At 41.9% G+C, this 19,982-nt stretch overlaps 1 protein-coding gene across 1 annotated transcript in view; it reads right to left on the reverse strand.

Moving 5' to 3' along the window:
• The window catches only part of RIGI (RNA sensor RIG-I), a 31,131-nt gene that overhangs the window by 6,251 nt on the left and 4,898 nt on the right, over positions 1-19,982 (reverse strand). Inside the window, exons 3-15 of the mRNA XM_067553195.1 lie at positions 17,790-17,968; positions 13,861-14,011; positions 12,851-12,982; positions 11,820-11,927; positions 9,918-10,071; positions 8,884-9,142; positions 8,027-8,189; positions 5,906-6,007; positions 3,698-3,855; positions 2,430-2,565; positions 1,244-1,392; positions 979-1,069; positions 75-245 (exon numbers count right to left, since the gene is read on the reverse strand). Of these exons, the coding sequence (XP_067409296.1) occupies positions 75-245; positions 979-1,069; positions 1,244-1,392; positions 2,430-2,565; positions 3,698-3,855; positions 5,906-6,007; positions 8,027-8,189; positions 8,884-9,142; positions 9,918-10,071; positions 11,820-11,927; positions 12,851-12,982; positions 13,861-14,011; positions 17,790-17,968 (1,953 nt within the window). The remainder of the gene's footprint in view (positions 1-74; positions 246-978; positions 1,070-1,243; positions 1,393-2,429; positions 2,566-3,697; positions 3,856-5,905; positions 6,008-8,026; positions 8,190-8,883; positions 9,143-9,917; positions 10,072-11,819; positions 11,928-12,850; positions 12,983-13,860; positions 14,012-17,789; positions 17,969-19,982) is intronic.

Below are 19,982 nucleotides of genomic sequence, written 5' to 3' on the forward strand. Positions count from 1 at the left end.
GGCTGACTGCGGTATTTTCTAGATCTGTACCATGTTCAAATGATGATAGTTTCTTAAGCTCCAGTATCCCATACCTCTGACTTGGATCATTTTGGTGAGATTGCCAGAGTATTCATAGAGGAGGACAAGGTTGCACTGAGCAATATCAATCCCTTCATCAGCAACAGCTGTAGTTATTAGTATCTTACTGTCTCCATTGGTTTTGAACGAGTCCAGTACGCCCTTTTGATTTGAGAGTGTCATACCTACAGTACAAAATCAGAATACAATGCACTGTGAGATACTGAAAAGTTCCTAAATCACATAATACACATTATCCTGCAGTCAGTACCACAAGTCAGACTATTGCTATGGACACTGAAAGAAATGCCTCAAATCAGGATACACAGCGGACTGCAGGACTGGAAAGCTGTATCATACCTAACAGAGAGATTCTTGTGTCACATTTTGAATTGCTTTGGCAAACAACAGTTTACACTTTCTCTATCAGAAACTAGCCTTTTAAAAATTATTTGTTTTAATGAAACCTGTTCCTTGGCTCTATTAAAACACAACCTCTCAAAATAACACAGATTTACTCTACTTTTTGGTGCAGTCAAGTTTTTAAACATGTCTTTACATCCTAACACGCCCAGTCTTTGTGGCATAATGCTTCGTAACACGGAATGCTCATTGCATTGCTCTGAATAAAGAGAGGATAAGGGATTTTTTTCAATTATTTAGCAGAACTTCAGAGCAGAGCGTTGTTGCTAATATACCTAGCGCTGTAACCGGAGAGTCTGGCAGGAAAAGCAGGTGTGGTAAATTCTCCTATAAATTTCATATCCCTCCTTACTATATTGATGAAGGAATTGTAGTATTAGTTTGCTGGCTTGTCCTGGAACATGGAGATTGAATACCAAAATGCTGCAATAATTTAAATGGTCTGGCAACACACACAGCTTAACAATTTACTTCCCTCAGTGCAAGCTCCCATACCTGTCTGCTGATTTCTTCTGCTATGCCCCATCAGCGTATCTGGTTTTAGGTAGCTGAGTGTAGGATTTTCATCTATCCATTTCTTCAAAGCCTGTGAAGCAAATCACCCTTTTGTCACCATTTCCAAACCCTTGGTCACAGAAAGGGATGCAAGGACCCCCTGGCGTGTGCAGTAAACACAGCCCACACAGGCTACCACATGTGCTACCCCATAATTATTTTCTAGCTGCCCCTTTTTTGTAGTGTTGGAGAGAGAAGGTCTTACAGCCACTAGTGCTCTCGTCTTAACAAAGAGAAGGGTGCGGGTCTCTGGATTTAGGCGATATTCTTCATTCAGGATGAAGGTGAGCTCCTCTAGTTTGGGATTCTCATTCAATTCATCTTCTGACACCTCTTTCAGTTCCTGTTGTTTAGCTGGAAGAAAACACTGACCTCAGGTTGCAACTACCATCAGCCACTCCAGCAAGCAGAATTCTGACCCAAATCTAGCAGCCAAATGTCAAACTGACTTTTCCTTGCACTTCACTTCTTTAAAAGTCCTGTTTTCTTAAAAAACAAAGAACCAACAAGGTTTTATATTTATGACCAAGTCCCTATTGAGCTATTTCTGAATCACTTGCATTTTAAAGTTGAAATCACAGCAGCATATCACCTGAGCAGCTGTCTAAACCAGAAAATTGCTATTTTAACAACAAATATTGGTTCTCCTGGCTCTTGATTAACTGAGAGGTTATCGACACGGTACGCATGGCCAGCCAGGCTGTGAATCTACAGTGCCCTAGCTCACCATGCAGGCAAGCCCTAAGGTTCAATTGGCAGACCCTGCATCCAGGTGAATCCCCAGGGACCTAAATGGGAATTAGTCTGCACAATCAGTTGCAGGATCAGAGCCTAATTTAGTACCCTTGATTTCTTAATCAGCTGTTTTCCAAATTCAGGGCTACGCTGTGGCATTAAACTGCAGCTAATGAAAGGGGTTAGCATCCCAGTTCTTGGAGGCGTTGCTGTACTACTTCCAGGAGTGCTGGGGGTAGCATGAGCCTGAGTAGCACAGAGTGCAGCATATGCCCCTACCCCAGCTGTATCCTACCCTTGCTCCTCCTTCTGGAGTTGCTAGCACTGGTGACGGTTTTAGCACTGAAGGGCCCAAGTTCAGTCCCCACTGATGAGCCAGGACATTTGTACTCTAGGAGCACAGGGAAATTCCTAGCAGTCTCAATGACTTTCCATTAACTTTAACGATACACCATCATCGTCTTTTCCTGGGCTGGACAATGGATAGGTACTCAAAGCTGGTTTCATGCAAACAACTGGGTTGGGTGGTCTGGACCCCAAATGTCACAGCCTCTAAACAGGGCTACAGGTAGGAGGAGAAGTGAGTTGGGCCACCTTAAACAATTCCTCTCCCCGTGCCCGGTACCTGCACCTTTCAGAGGGGCTGCATGAAGTACCTTCAAAGTTCACTGTTAACAGCTGCTCTATCTCGTCAAACCCTTCATTTCTGATGTCATTGAAAAATGCAGTCAAGTAGGCTAATGCATCATTGGTGCGTGCATCTTCATTGATGATGAGGGCATCATTGTATTTCTGTTGAGAGAGATGCATATATTTTCAAAGCACTCATTTTTCAAACCAAAGGCTTATCACTATAGGGGGGAAAAAAGCAATGAATTTTATGAAGATAAGCTTCTGCATTTGAAATACTTGTTACTTCTACAGTAGCACAGGAAAACCATGATTGTGAGCAATGTCCTCTGAACAATACAGTTCTAAGTAAACATCCAAGACACAGCTCATAGGTGGGGTGCTAAAAATATGTTAGCTCACTTCAAACAATGAGCACCTTACACGTTTATGAACACCTTACACTCTCCACCAAACTAGACTTCTGAGAAAAATCTGTGAATTTCTGAAGCCTGATTCCACTCTCTCACTGACTACTCAAACTTCTATAGAGTTACTCCTAAATTACACTGGTGTAAGACAGATGAGAATCAGGCGCCTGATATAGCCGGAAATACTGGTCCTGATCCTGTAAGATTTACACACATTTCAGGGTTGAGTTCAATGCAATTAATATAGTGCTTAAAGTTCACCATTGACATAAGCCTTTGCGGGACTGATGCCATTGTTAGTGATCAACCTGTAATTTATATTCTCATGCCTTAAGGGAGGTTTATTTGCAAAATGTTTGAAGTTCTATTCCCCAATATTTGATTTCTGTAGTATTATAAAGTACTTAAGAAAACAAAATACTATTTGTACATTACATTTATTTGAATCGATTCCACCCATTTGACCCATAGATCTTAATATAACTTTGCAAAACATTTTGTAAGAAGGACACTACACAAAATAAAATTAACATTTTATCAGAAGGATGACAATCACCAGTTCCCACATGCCACAGGCTATTAGCAACATTCACAGGTTGCAGGTTTCCCCAGTGTGCTCCAAATTACCCTGGAGCACAAAGAATTCAATTAAGACCTTAAATCAGATCCATAGCTGGTGTAAATTGATATAGGTCCACTGGCTTTAGTTGAGCTATACCAATTGACACTGCTGAGAGTCTGGCCCAAGGTCTTTTGCAAAGGTAAGAGCACCCAGAAATCTGGAACGGTGTAGGGTCTTATTCTACTTCCAGTTGGAGGCATCCACACTGCTGTGAACATGACTGATCCCTCTCTATATACAACAGGGGAGGACATTCACTTACCCGTAAGTGTGCGGTGTAAATAAAAAGAGCTCTACAAATCCTGCTCTCTTCTTCCTTATCTGTCATTTGCAGCATTCTGCACTTCTTTTGAGTGTCAACAATCCACTGCTCATAGCACTGCGTTCCAAAACTTTTAGTCTTAATGTGGGACAAAGCATCTGGTGCAGAAACAGGCATCAAGCATCAATAAATCTTATTCGGTAATTAGCCAAAACAGCTAGAATAGGATACAATGCACTACATAAATATTAAAAGAGCCTTAAGGTTGCAAAGTCAAGCACTCAGAAGTTAGGAAATGCTAGAATTAAACCTTTGCAATATTAATGCATAATGCATGCACAAAAAGGGGCTGACAGGCTTTAATTACATCATCACACCCTGTTTTCTCCACAGGACCCGTGCCTCATTCAGCACACAGGAAGGACAGTGCTTTCTGAAAGAACAGCTATTCAATATTTAATTTTATCCTCATTGTTCAATGTGTGGCCCCCAACCTTACTTACTGTACGCTATTCAAACCCTGCCCTGAAGGCAGAATTAGAGTTTGTCTACACTGAAAAGGCTGCAGTGGCATTGCTGTAGCGCTTCAGTGAAGATGCTGCCCACAGGAGCAGGTTCTCCATCTCCCCCTTGACACAGCGCTGTCTATACTGGGAGGTAGGTCAGTATAACTGCCTCACTCGGGGGATGGGGAGGAGGTGGAAAATCCATCTCCCTGAGTGATGCAGTTAGACAGACATAAGTTGCTAGTGTAGGCCAAGCCTTAATTTCCTCCTGGGTTTTTCTGTGGAGCTCATCACTATAGTATCCAAGTGCTTCACAAACAATTAGTTTAACTTCACAACTCTCCTGTGAGGTGTGGGGATGGTATTATCCCCATTTTACACATGGGGAACTGAGTCACAGAGAGATTAAGGTCACAATGTTGGGTACCCAATTTAAGACTTCTACAACCTGATTTTTCAGAGTACTTAGCATTTTCTGGCATTGTATGTTCAGAACAGAGCTCTCATAAACTTCCTTTGTAGCTGAGGGTGCTCAACTCTTCTTTAAATCAAACCAGGTGATGCAAGCTGGGCACCCAGATAAGGAAGAACACACAATTCAAGGCCACATGTGAAAAGTCTGATTCAAGTTATTTGCCCAGCATCACACAGGAACTCTGGCAAAGGCAGGCACAGAATCCAATTCTCCAGGGTATATTCAACTGACTCAGCCATGAATCCATCCTCTAGTCCCGCAATCCCTGCCTTATTCACCACACACTTTCCAACTTTTGCAACAAAGGAGGCTGGGGTCCTACAGACAACAGCCACCTTCGCTACACAACTCTGGCTCATTCTCTGACAGTCTTTTTGTGCCATAGTTCCCCATCTGTAAAATTTATCTTCACAAGGGTCATCATGAGGATAGATACACTGAAGATTAAGAGGTGCTCATATTGTATGGTAATGGGGGTCAGAGACACCTAAGATAGATAATTGGGAAGAGGAATCCAAGGGAACCGTAAGGAGAAGCAGCACATGAGAGGTAAAATGAAGGCCAGACAGTGCCATATATAAACTCAAAGATCTTAATTCAGAAAGGCAGAAAGCCCATGACAGAACTCAAGGAGCATAATAGACTGTGTGCATGTCAGAGTAGCAGGAGACAAAGATAAATTTCAGCTGCAGTTTTAGATAGGCTGGGGAAGGGAGAAGCACAGAGACAGGAAAAGAGACTGAAATAGTTAAGGTAAGATATACCCAAGGCCTCATTATGTAATCCTTTATCAGAGGCTCGTCTTATAGGAAACATTTGGAGAAATATCACATACTAGAACGTTTATCTGTAGAAAATATCAAACAAAAACATCACCGCATTTTAAAGAAAGCTCTGATATTTTTACTTCAAATTATTTGACAATTTCACGATCTATACAATGTAGAATGCTTACACACAGACTAGACAATCTGGTTTCACGGCATGTCAAATGATGGTGACATTACAAATTAAAACAGCTTGAATGACAAGGAAAAGCTCATTTTCCATGTGTAACCTAAGACATATTAGAAAAGAGAAAACGGAAGGAAAAGAAAAGGTAGAATAAAAAGGGGAAAGGAAGCTGAAGGAATGAATGCTGCTACAATGAGTAAGAGGAGTTCATTATTGATGTAGTCTAAGAATTCCCAGTTCTCTGCTACTGGTCTGCATTCTATGTAATCTTACCTATTGGGTAAATCTTTCTTGCCAGTGCCTCAGTCTCAGACATCAAGGCTGAGATAATGTCCACAAAGCGGTTTTTGGGGCGCTTCCTGACTAGTCTGAAAACTAGAGTCAAGAGAATGAACAGCAAAGTGATTAGCAATAGATCACAAACCAAAGCAGATTAACTAAAACATTTCCAGGCCCTCTTATCAAACAACAATGCAAACTGTTACATGGACCTTGGACTGAAGAACGGTGGGCATGGCTGTTTTTGGCTAACATCCTTTGAGGTTGTATCTGTGATCCTGGGGAGGATCAATGTGACCTAGATATGCAACCACAAATGCCTTTATTGTCAGAGTTCTACATGCACAGAAAGAGAATCTCTAGGTTTACACAGGCAAAATTCTACTGGCAAGATCAGTGGAGAAAGATTTGATTTTTTTCCTTTCAGGTTTAAAATTGATAGTGTACTATTATGATCAATACACCACACTGAGACTGCATCTGCAAAAAGCAAAACAAGGAAACGATAGGGGAAATAGAGCCCTTCAGCTCTAGGAAAGTTCCCATCCACCATCCAGCTAATGTGTTTCAGCCCACTCCTCTTCCCTGAATGCAACTCTCAGTAAAGGCTTGGTTTACAACAGTCACACAGCAGCGTTTCATAGGGGCTCCACGATGCACTTGTTGAGTACAATGGAGTCACATGGCCCTAGAGGGAGCACGGGGAAAGGTTCTGTCTCAGGAAAGCACAACACTTCCTAAAAGGCTTGGACATGTAGAGACAGAGTATCCACGGTGTACAGGTCACTACTCTGCATGCGGCTGGCCCATTCCATGGGTCAGACTGTGGCAGACATTGATCCACAGTCCCACCTCCTTTGGGTGCACTCAGAGGAGCATGGGGACTGCCACTCTATCAGGCCCTGTACACTGGGGAAGGCTCCTTTTGTGCTCTCCCGCTACCCACTCTGAGCATCTGCCGAGGGGGCAAGCTGGATTTTATCTTGGAATGTAATAGTCATGCTTCTGTGCAAATGAGCCATCCCTTGTAATATTGGCTAAAACAATGAATTTACACACACACACACACACAATACCCAAAAGAATTGTGAACTTACAACTCCTGTTTCACAAATAAATGTTCCAAGCCCCCTATTTACAGGAACCAAATTTCAGAACTGACCCAATCCTTCACTGAGGTCACAGAAATCCCTTTTATAAAAATGTACATATAGAAGCAGCACTGTACATATTCCTCCTCCACACACCGCACAGGCAAGCAAACTAAATGGGACGTGGAGATAGTCCAACTTAATCCCATACTCCAAGCTCTACTCTTTTACACAGCATATTTGTATTTAATAGAAAGCCCTAAACCAAAACCTTGCATCCAAACAAAAGTACTCAAGATTTGGATCTAAATTCTGCAGCTACAGCTTATCTCTAAGTAATTCTGAGACGGGCACTAGAATTCCTGACAGGTTCATAGTTGTTTCCTTCCCTTCATGTATCAAATCTGACCAAACACCAACATTTATCACCAAAGTTACCTCAGATGAGAGTGGATCTCTGACTGAAAAATGTCTCAAGAAAATGGGAAATAGCAACCGGACTACAAATTAGTCAATGTTTTGGCACTATGTTTTCCAACCCTAAAGATATATAAGAAACAAAAGATAGATAGATCAAGTTTAGTTTCTCTTTCACGTCAGCCCTGATCCAGCAAAGCACAAGCATGTGAGCAATCCTTGTGCTTAAAATTAAGCATGTGGCCAAGTCCTTTGCTGGATATGGGCCTTACAGAGGTTTTGGACTTGTGCAACTCCACTGATCTAAAAGAGGATACTCCTAATTTACAGCAGTTTAAGTGAGAGGAAAATCAGGCCCTCCGGAACTGAATTTATGCCCCAATTGAGGAAAGCATCCCTATTTCAGGGCAACACTTCAGAATGTCCTTTATTTTAAGCAGGCGCTTAAAAGTCACACTCAAGTTAACAGGATTTAAGCACATGCTGCTTAATTTTATGCATTTAAGTGCTGTCCTGAATGGGGATGGAGTTAAGTATGTTCTTAGATACGGAGATACTGTACTGACCCAGGACCTTAACAATGATTCATTACTGCTGGAATATTTACATTTTTGGGGCTTGTATACAATCTTCTCTAGTTCTTCCGTGTTCTCTCTGATGGTAGATATGACTTGTATATCGAGGCAGGCGCAGAGCTTACAGATGTATTCTATCGTCTCCTCGTGGGTCTTGGCACTGCCCACGCCAACAGAGGCGGTTAAGCCAACAATCTGAGCACACATTCACAGACAAAATAAGTAGTTACTTTCACGTCATTAAAAAGCAGCAGCCAGTAACCTGACAGTCCCCTGACTGATCTTCCTTGTTAGTAAAGAGAGGGCAGAGGTGGGAGAAATCAAGAGCACTAGCACTGATATTCTAAATAAAAAGGTAGCAAGAGCCACTATATTCTCTCCCCTCCATCCCCAACATTCTGCTCAAGTTCCAGATGTTCTTGCCACTTGGGTATCGGTGCTAAGAGAGATTTCGATTCTGGCTCATTCATAATCGGTTTTGCTTCTTAAAGACAACACTGAGCCTAAAGTACTATAAAAATATTAAGTCACAACTGAGTCATTGTGGTTCAAATCCTGTGCGGTCGCCGTGGAAGGAGCAGATCAAGGATTATATTTTGTAACACAGGCTTTCCTCCCATGAGCCTTTCATAAGAATCCACTTTGGGGTTAAAATGATTAGGTCTCATCTTGCTGGATCAGCACTTCTTGGTGACTAAAAGGAGACAGTGTTTTGAGAACGCAGCATGGCCAGAAGCACAATGTTAATATTTGAAGTTGCAGTGTCAGCAAGGTGGGATGCATAGGAAAAATGGAAAAAGATGAAAGGCATTGCTAACAAAACCTCAGGCTGTCCTGGTTAAACTAACGCTTGTTTTTCAAACGCTCCCACCCATGGGTTGTGTCTTACCTGAGGCAGCTGTTTTGCAGCTGAGTCAAATTTAAGATTCAAGTAGCTGGTCATTAACACATTATAGGGGTGATTCCCGGTGGTGTTGTGGCACTCATCGAAGATAATCAAAGTGAAAATGGCAAGGGAGGGAATGGTTCCGTCTTTGAGACCATTCACAAGGATCTGAGGTGTCGAGACAATGATATCATTCCCTTCAATAACCATTGCTGAAGAGACATCCCCAGCCGTTTCCCCAGAAATCCCTGCAACTTTGTACCTGGGAGAGAAAAGACGTGAGCCATGATATTAATATAGAGTATGTTCACATCTGTACACCCTTACAGCAGGAAAAGCAAGAAGATAGGGCAAGATCTCCTAGGTGATCAAGCAAGGCAGTGACATTTGATAAGACACATGCACTCTTCAATTGTGAGTGCCTTAAGTGAGATACCTACGCTCTGATACAACGAGTGTCTATTGACTCCTATATGGGCTTTGGATCAGACCTATAAGTAGGTAACCAGATTTGCAGAGGAACTGAGCACCTGCAACTCCTCCAACTGAAACATATTTGGTTTATGACAATGGATTTTTAATCAGTATTGTCCATTCGACCATCATCCTTTGCTTATGAAGTGGATTGTATTCAGAAAACCTATCCCACCCTCTATGTATCTGAAAGCCAAAGATCTGGGCTACAAGAAAAGAGAAAACACTTTTCCTGTACCTAGCACTGAAAAGCCTACATGTGGATGCACATCAATTAGTTCTTTTAATCCTAAATGAAAGCTGTCAGTCCAAAGAAGGGCTCTATGTTGTTGCACCTAACTAGCTGCTTTTCAGAGGCAGCCTGCAATTACACCTGAAAGACAGGTCTGGTCACTTTTTGAGTGGGTGTATTTTCATCTTCTGAGTTTGGGTTATCACATATTGATAGACAGTCCTGAAAGGGTCTGACAAAAAACATAGGATCCCGAGGATGTAAAGGAGTCTATAGTTACTACAGTTTGGAACAAGGACGTGAAGGAAGATACAGGTGCACTTATACCTACCTAGTTCTTTCAAAGTACTGTGTGAATACTTGTTTCTGTTGTTCATATACTGGAACTTTAGTAGCTAGAAATACAATCTTCCCATTCTGTCCCTTGGGCAAGTTTTGGAGATGATTGTCACAAATCAGAAGTGCCACAAAGGTCTTTCCAGATCCTTTTAAACATCAAACATGAAAACAAAGTCAGAAACAAAAAGCAGGAATATTCCTTCCCCCCAGTGTGCTGCGTTGATTTTTACCATTCGCTGTGTCCCATAAAACCAGCAGACTGAAAGTGCTGCTGTAACAATTTAAGGGTCCATGCAGCAGACCCGGGCACTTACACTGAGCTCACTGTAGGAACGGAGATTAGGATGGAGCTGGTGATCCAGAATACTTAGCATCACTCACTATTTTGTGATCTTGGTACTGAAATAGACTCAGCAGTATGGAAGTAGACTATCCTATAAATCCAGAGGATGTTCCTCATCTGAGTATAGCTGTTTAAGGTCCATTAAATTTTGCTCTTTGTTTTCCAAGTATTCCTTTAAACCAGATTATCAACTTTTTTGTAACCGCTTTGTGTATTGCTGTGTACACAGTTTATTTTATCAACACAAAAAATGTCACTATATATGGGAATTAGTGCACAAAGAACAAACAAATATTTCCTGACACACGGGCCTCTGTGCAACTCTAGCCACACTGCATTATCTCTTATGTGCCCCACAAAGATCCTCAAAGTTCTCCGTCTCCCACCTTGAAGTCTCCTTTTCCTCCTTGAGCCCTATACTCCTGCACTGCTCCCATATGACCCTCACACAACCCTGCCTACGTCAATGCCCTGCACACTCTGGCTTGCTCCAGCGTCCTCCTATGGCCTCACATAGCTTTCTTCCTCAATTGCATTCATTTTTTAAACAGTTAAGTAAGCAGAGATGGGAGAGGGGCATCATGATTCTTCAGGACTGTGCAGGTGGGGGGTTTTCCAGTCCCTCAGCCAGTCTCCTGGCAGACTACAGGTGGTTAACTCCAGGGAGAAGCTGATCTGGGGCTTGTCAGTGAGCGGCTTTTCATTGACTTCAGTGAGCTCTGGATCAGGTCACTGGCGCAGATCTGACAGCTCTGCTGCCAAGGTATCTTCAGCTGCAAGCCTCCACCATTCAGCCTTCCCACATGCCTTAGCTTCTCTCCTCACCGCTCCTCTTCCAGCCCAACTCAACTGCCTGACCCACCCCAAGTTCCCCTGCTGCCCAGCCTGCTGCCCCCGCTCCCTGTGAGGAATTAAGTTGGTGAGTCCTTGCAGCATCTGAGGAGAGAAGTAGCCAATGCAGGTTGATCGTGTGGGTCCAGCTACTCTTTGCAGAAGTGAAATAGCTGTTTTGCTATTAATGACCAGTTTAACGTTGACCTGTCCTTGAGCTGACATGAAAGTGTCTGTGAGATTTGGCATTTGTAGGGACTGCAGATCTTTCCCTAACCAAGTTCGAAAGAAAATCCCCATCAGACAAATTTCAGAGGTCTGTTAAACCTTTCCTCTGTGAAGGTATGTAAATGTTGCACCATAAAAACATTATTGGAGAATTTAATTGGTCCATGAAGGGCTAGTGTGCAAATTGCAGAGGGAGCATTCAAACATCAAAGTGCAAGAGAGAGGGATTTCAGTCCTGCTGTAAATGCCATTTCTGCATGACCATAACTATGGAGTCCATAGGGCCCCTCTGTAACCACTGTGGATTAAACTTAATCGGTAGTGTGCATTTAAATAAAAGGCATCTGGGAGCATTTGACAAATCTTCGTCCTGAACAGGCAAATAAAGTTGTGGTGTCCATCCCTCCCCAGATTCTCCTCCTCACGCAACACATCTAAATAGAGAGCACATCTCAAAAAAAAAATCCACACGAAGAATGGACATTGTCTTACCTGTAGGAGCACATATGATTGTATTCTTCCCACTGACAGCTGGCTGCATTAGCTCAATCTGATAACTTCTAGCCTTCTTTGGTCCATAAGTAGGTTGTTCAGACACTTCTAAAACATAAATAAGCGAAGAACATGATCCGTTATATTAAATGGACACAGTAACACTTAGATTAGAATTCATTATCTCCCATAAAATTACATGAGTAGCACCCTTGAGGGAAAAAGATTTTATAACAGACCATATATCTGACTGAAACTTTAAGTGGTCTGTGTGTTCAAACAGGCCTTATAAAAAGCCAGCATGTTTCTCCCTGAGATGAACTCATTTCAAATTCTTTGCTGGCAGAGTGAAACTGATCTTACTGTGACCCAACCTTTTCAAGCCAGAAAGCATAGAACTTGATAAGCATATGTCTGACTGTATCTCCCGAAAACAGATGGTGTGAACATTATGTACAGCACTAATCTTTCTGTTCTATTAACTCCTACACTTGCCAGTACTTTCTTTAACCCAGGGGTTCCCAGCCTTTAAAAACCTGAAGGGCCACTTTGTCAGAGTTACTGATTATTGTTTTGTGACTAACAAATCGTGATAGCACAAATTAACATTCGTCAAAACCGTTAAGTTAACGTGCAAAACAAGCTGCATTTTAGGGCTCATTTAGCGTTGTTCCTATTAGACCACAAACCCATACACCAGTGTTTGTTTCTAAGTTTCCGGTTATTAGGTCACGTGGTGACTTACTCAGAGAAGAGGGTGGTGCAAATCTGTGAAGAGCCCTGGTTTGCGTAGCACTATTTTAATCCCTTCCTGAGAGTGCTCCTTTGAAATATCAACTTTCCAATGAGCGTATGGGAAACAAGGGGCCACACATGATGTATGTCATGTTCAAGGCACTGGCATTTTTAGCAGCAAACAGTGAAGTTATTTTCTAAAATTAGCTTCTTTTGAGCCATTTTAAGGACACCACACACAGACTTTAAAAGTCCAAAAGAATTACACAGTTCTAATGTTTACAACTGAATATTACCTGAAGAAGAACATGGACTTTCACTAAAATTGTGAACTTCTGCTTCTTCGGTATACTGCATAGTTATTTCTAAGGCACTACTGTTCCCGTTCTGGTCATCCATCATTTCAGCATTCATCTCTTTACCGGTACCTGAACAACACCAAGGCAAGCATCTTAGCCATCTTTTCCACTTTAAATGTCATATGTTTGACAGGCCAAAGTGATTCTCCCACAATGCAGAATCTTATTGGCTAAGAAGTGGTTTGCCAGCAGTGAAGGAGGTCAGACTAGATGAGCATGATAGTCCCTTCCAGCCTTAAAGTCTATGAGGTAAAAATAAGATGCCTTGCCCAGGCTGGCCTTAAGGTAGACAAACGAGGGTATTTTCATAACATCAAAGAAGTGGGAAAATGAAAAATACAATAAAATGGTAAATTCAGTGGCAGAGGGTGGATTTGATTTGGTGGAAAATTCTGCATTTGCAGAAAACGAAAGAGGTTGCTCAGTTTGAATGCCCATAGATATTACTCAACGATCTCAAACACACTGACTTTACCTTTTTATTGTGTGCACAGATGCGTAGGGACAAGGTGATTGGTCCACTATGTGTTGTGGAAACCCATACAGCTCACTTTACAACAGAGGGAGCAAGCCAAAGGAAAGTTTATCAACTTGAAAAATCACATTTTTGTCTGAAAATGTTGTGCCCTTCAATTACGCATAAGATCATGATAAATGAATACAATTAATGAGGAGGGAACCAAACATTTTTTTAGTTGTTTACTTTGTGCATAGTTAGTTTCTTCATTTCCCTTGTATAGTCAATTTCTCCTTTAGAACATTTTTATATTTCAGGGTTGTTTATTAAAAGATGCCCTACCAGAAAAGACATTTTTAAAAATGAGTCAATTTAATAAAACGATCTAAGATGATAGTGTCCTTTTAAGGTAATCTCATCTTTTCAAAGAAGATTCATGGGACAGCAGTAGAAACTTAAAGACAGAATATGATAAAAATAATTAGCGTACCTTCTTTCATATTCCACAGTTTACTTGCTTCATCATATCCTGCGCGTTCCAGAGCTAGCTGAAAAGTTTTGGGCCAGTTTTCCTTGTCTGATCTACAAAGGCATTCAATGAGCTTTACTGCACCAGCCATTCTGCCTTTCAGTTCTTTAGTCTGCATAATACATAAACAAAGTTTGTGACTTCTTCCAAAATACCAAAAAGTATGTCATCCAAAAGAAAAACATTGTTGAGTCTTTATATGAGAAAACACTTTAAAGTTCTGTTGTCTATTTACATAACTGTGAAGCACATGATGGTTCTGAATTTGTAAATACTTCAGCATGTGCACAGCTTTACACACACGAAAAGCCCCATTGAGCTCAACAACAGTATAGTTATGTATGTGCTTACCTGTTTGCAGGATGCAGGTCTATGACAACACTCTGTTCCGCGGTTTCATAATCTGTAGAGGGGATACTAATACGTATCCACCTTTATAACGTGTTTTGAGGTCATGTGATAAAAGGTCCTTTGTAGTGCAAAGTATTATTATGAACGTGTGAAAGTTTTTTTAAGTTAGCTGAAGTGGAGTATCTTTCATAATATACAAAATAAAAAAAGATAACATATTTTATTCATATTTAAAATACAGTGAAATAGCTTTAAAAGTTCCTCTTGGCCAACCTGTTGTCCGGAAGCCAGTAAAAACAGGGATGGAGACTATTTAATTGGCTGCCTTGTAATGTGTCAAGTATACTGATGCTTTAATAACGGATAAATAGTAACATTGCTTCTTTCTGATTGGTTGCAACATCCCAAGAGAGGTAAAATATCTTTGACTCTCTCAGTGAAAAGAGAATCTAGCAGATGAATTTAAAAACTTTAAATTACAAGCTTCATTTTGCTTTTTAAAAGCCTTTATGGGTATAAACAAAGCTTAAAAATAAAAAAGGCTTTTCAAGTTTCTTTAATTACTAAAGCAGGTCCAACTGCAGCTGTCATTTTGAATTCTCTAACAAGTGATAATCTAACAAGCTGCTTTAAGAGCTTCATTTTTCTCTCAAAATGTTTTACTACTGCACAAATCTGTATTCCACTAAAGGTCTGTATCAGCTTTGTGACTGTATCTCTGCTACAGACCATCAGTGGAGCGCACACACACGATACATTAAAACTATTGTTTAAGGAGACCTAATCCTTCCAATTTCTCTTTTATGGAGAAATTCAAAGTCCTTCACTGGGATCCTGCACCAGGACTGGGTGCAGTGCTTACTACCTGAGTGGTCTCATTGAGCTATTTATTTAGATTTAATACAGCAAAGACACCTATCCAGGGCTCTAAGTGCCATATCGTCATTCCCTATACAATAAATACAATTAAATTACATTTCAGCAGCGTGAAAATCATCAGTTCCATGGGAATTCAGCCAGCCAGCCACTCCCTTCATTTCGTCGAAAGTACATTCTTAGCCCTCTTGAAAACCCTTCTCTGCCTTTTGCAACATACCTGGAAAATCACCAAATTCAAGCTATTTTAAACCAAATATAGGGGGCAAAAAAGTTCCAGAGTCCCTGATCCCTCACAGAAAATGCCCTGCCAGCTGCCCCTTCTCCATCATGAGGAGAATCTAGCTTGAGCTCTCCTGCCAGCCACAGCTGTGGCAATACAGCACGGGGAGGGAGGCGAACACGCAGGTAGGCTAGTCCTATGTGTTACATGGTACCAGCTAGACGCCCCGCTCAGTAAGCGAACAACTGTCCTGCACCAGCTTCAGTCTCTGAATGGTTTTAAAGAGTAGCCCCCTGTAGGACAGTGGTCAAGCAACTCAAATTGTACTGGGCCTCCAACAGCCCCCACACAGCACACTGCAACAGACTAACCTTGAGGTAATAAAAGCATGGGTAACGGTGGCAAGGTCTGCATCTAAAAAGAAGGCTGCAACCTCCTAGCCGGACATAGGTGGTAGGCAGACTTACCTACTGCTGTAAGAGGATTGCCCAAGAGCATTCGGGGGTTGCACACTTTAGTAACGAGTGGTGGATGTACTCCTTCAGTCAGAGTGACTTATATTACCTCCGCTATCTCCTTCCCCCCACCCACCTTCGTTACCTCCATCTTAGCTGGGTTGGGGCTCAGCCAGCTAACTCTCATCCACGCCATAATCTCAGCGAGACACTGGCTGAGGCTCTGAACTGCCCGACTCAGATGAGACAGAGAGAGATAGCTGGGTGTCATTGCATACTGAAAACTCCAAACTCCAGTCCTCCTTACTAACCTTTTTAATATAGTAACATCATCATCATAAATAGCTCTTATACAGCACTTATCATCATCAGATCTCAAAGCGCTTTACAAAGGATCATCCATCCCTATTTTAGAGATGGGAAACTGAGGTACAGGGAGGTGAAGTGACTTGCCCAAGGTCACCGATCAAGTCAGCTGTAGACCAATAAATAGACCCAGATCTCCTGAGTCCCAGTCGAATGCTCTATCCTTTAGGCCACATCAACACACACTGAAGAAGAGGAGTGACACAACGGCTCCCCATACCAGAGAGCTCTTTGGGAAGAGAAGCAGATTGCCCACAACTACCCATAGAGATCTTTCAGAGAGAAAAAACAGCAAAGGCACCAATGAGCAACCCTGTCTACTCCTAGCTGAGTCAACAGTACCTCATGATCTGCAACTCCAGCAGGGCCACAAAGGCCCAGATTTTTAAAGGCAGTTAGACATTGCTGCGCTCAATGCTGTAAAGCCTAAATGATTTAGGAGCCTAATTCTCATTTTTTCAAAAGGCTTTAGACACAGGAGTAGAGCCCTGCATGGGACTTTTTTAATCCCGCTCCTGCTATTTTGGCAGCAGGTCCTGCAGGAAACCCACGGGATCCCAATCCCGCTGCAAGACTCTATACTAGTCCCATGTAGGGCTGTACCTAGGAACCTAAATCCCATTGACTGTTGATGTACCCAAGTGCCTAAATCCCTTTTAAAAATGAGATTTAAGCTCCTAAATCACTTAGTTATTACAATGCTGAGCACAGAAATGCCTAAATACCTTTAAAAATCTGAGCCTTAGTCTTCATCCATCACCAGGAAGAGATTGACCAACGCAGTCTCTATGCCCAAGCCAGGTCTATAGTAAGCTTGACAAAGAGTCAAATAGATCAAAGACATCTAACTACTATGTGAGTTGTCTCACCATAAACTTCTCCACAATCTTACCCAAGGGAAGATGTGACACTGGTCAACAATTAGCTAGACTATCAGCTTCAAGCAATGCCTTCTTGAGCAAAGGCTGAAGTATTGCTTCCTTCAAAGCAACAGGCAGCCTGCCCTCTAAGAGACGTTGACAATCTCCACAAGCAAGAGACCAGTACTTGCTTTTGAGAAATAAGGGGACACCCATATGAACAAAGTTACTCAAGTGCATAAGTGTTTGCGGGACTGGGCCCTCATCTAGAAACAGGCACGTTTAATATTAACCAAAATATACACACTAGAAATTGCATCTTGCATTTCAGACCATTTTATCCACTTACAGGAACATGAACAATCCTATAAGATTCATTTTCAGAACTCTTAAAAAGGACTAGATTGACAGAAAAAGACATAGCAAATTAGTTTCCCATTTTACATGCAGTCTATATTTTTCACTTAAAATGCTATTATTCAATCTCATGTTGATAAAAGTGGGCAAAAGATAGCTCTGGCTAAGCCAGTTATCCTGAAGATAATTATTTGTTTTGTGACCTGACGTAACAGTCAGGTTCCAATTGCACTTCCAATTCTATGGACACATCTGCCTTCCTATTTTTCTAAGCAGAGGGAACGAGAAACATCTGGTTTCTATATTACACTGACACACCTGATGCCACAGTCAGGGCTACACAATTATCATAGAACTGTAAACTCTGCAAATCGGGTTGCAATTTTGATTCTGAAATGATACCTGCTTAATCTCTTCACATTCTCTGTCTATGAGACAAGTGTTTAAGTTACGAATTATCTGGTCTGGATCAATTTCTCTCATTGTAGCCTCTATACGTTTCAGCAGCTGTCTATGATCCTCCAGGCGTTCAAGTTTTTGGAAATCCCAGTTTTCAATTGCTTCTTTCAGACCAATGTAACCTTAAAAACAAAACCGGTTGGAGGAATTACATCAGCAAACCCTACTTTTAGTTCAAACAGATATATAGGGACCGAATGAGATTTTCTTGTCAACACTGGATACATTAATCTTATTTTGGTCCGTGACTGGCCAAGAGCTACTGGATGAACTGCAAATAAATTTTGAAAAGGGGATTGGGATTCCGTTTACTGCTCCTTTTCGCATTACATAAAAACAAAACAGAAAAGGCACCTTCTGTTAAAGAAGTTTTACAATTGCAAAGTCAAGCAATAAAAGTTAGGCAATGCCAAAATGAAGACTGCGAGTGCAGCCTTAACTCAACCCCCTAGTGCGTATGCATTATGATACCTTCTTATTTTTATCCCAGGACCTAGGCCTCATTTGGCGCTCAGGCCGTTTCCCCACCTCCACAGCTCCTGCCCTCACCCCGCTCCTATCGTTTCTCATCCCTGGCTCATGCCTCTCTCCCATCCAGCCTCTGCTATGGCCCCTCTCGCCTCCCTGTTCCTATCCCCTTCTCCATTTTCTGCTGTCCCTCCCCCTCCCTGCATCTCTTCTCATTCCTCACGCCTCTGCATTCACACCAAGCAGCTTCCTCCTTCCCCTCCAGATGCCAGTGGGCCAGCACCGAGAGCACAGGAGAGAAACTCCCCGCTCTTAGTTCTGGTGCCCAGCACCACAACCGACCCTGGCGGCAAGGAAGAGCAACTGTGGGAAAAGTCTTCAGTCCATGTACCTCTGGGATGAAGCATGCTCAATTGCTCTGTGGAGCTGGACCACACACAGTTCAGTCAGCACACAGAAGCGGAGAGGAGGGAACACACTTAGTGCAAACAATGTTCAAAGAACTGGGCTGCCAAATCCTAATAAGGCTCTACTGGGCATGTGCAAACAGAGTTTTCAAAGGCTTATAATTTGTCCAAATTTGGGAGGGGTTTCCTGGGAACAGCAAAAGGCCCATTGCTGACACCAGCCTGATCCCCTGCCAAATTTCAAGTCCCTGTTGCAAAGAATGGGGGTGCTAGAGCTTCTCAATTAAAAGATTATTAAAAAAATTAATCTGGACAAAACAATGAATTTTTCTCTAATCTCATTCACAGAAATGGCTGACCTGTTATAGCTGAAACTTTCCAAAAAATTCTGCTTCAGGCAGGGCAGGCAAACATGCAAAAGTGGGAGGAGAGAAGAGGGTTCTGCTTATCTGTTTACACTACAACTCTCTTTTTTCCTGGAGGACCAGAATGAAATGTTGGTATCACAATAGGCTTAAAACCTAAATTGTCACCTACCTCAGCCCTCCACTGAGGAGGGAGGAGATGCTAAGTTTTTCGTCTGAGACACGAGACCATCAATATGTTTTACAGACCAACACAGGAACAGAGAGAGAATTAACTCCTGGGAAAATGTTTCCAATAGTCTATATTGCAGGATAAAACACTGAAGGGGGGTGGGATTAACTACCTTCATATCATCTGGGTAACAGATGCAGCCAAGGAGACAAAGATGTTCCTAAATTATATGGAACACAATTTTATGATTCAGAAATTAGAGATTGTAGCCCAAGGAAAAGCTACCTGGATCTACTTCTTACTGATAAAAAAATTTATAAAATGTATGAATAATAAGGAAGCGTGGAGCCATTGACCGGGAGCTGCACTATTGCATAATAAAAAAATGGGTTCAAAGAACGCAGCAATAGCTGTCATGAAAGTAAGTTTTCAGAAGTTAAGAAGTCTAGTGAGTACGGTGTCAATGAGAGGGAATGTTAAACTCCATTAGTGTGGAAGAAAGCTGGCACACCCTAAAGACACCATACTTACATTGTCACAATCTCTCAGATACTTCAGCAAAAGCTGCACTCTCTAGTGGAAAATCAATTATTTAATAACTTGTCCAAATGGAAACTTCCTTCCCATCCCTAGGCAATTCATAGCTGGCTTACATCCTGAAGCACGAGGCTTCCTATGCCTTATATGTATTGTATCCTAACGATGGATATGCTCACTATCCGCA

The sequence above is a fragment of the Emydura macquarii genome, unplaced genomic scaffold, assembly GCF_026122565.2.
Source record: "Emydura macquarii macquarii isolate MOO-44397 ecotype Brisbane River unplaced genomic scaffold, CSIRO-AGI_Emac_v2 contig_1451, whole genome shotgun sequence".
Taxonomy (NCBI): domain Eukaryota; kingdom Metazoa; phylum Chordata; order Testudines; family Chelidae; genus Emydura; species Emydura macquarii.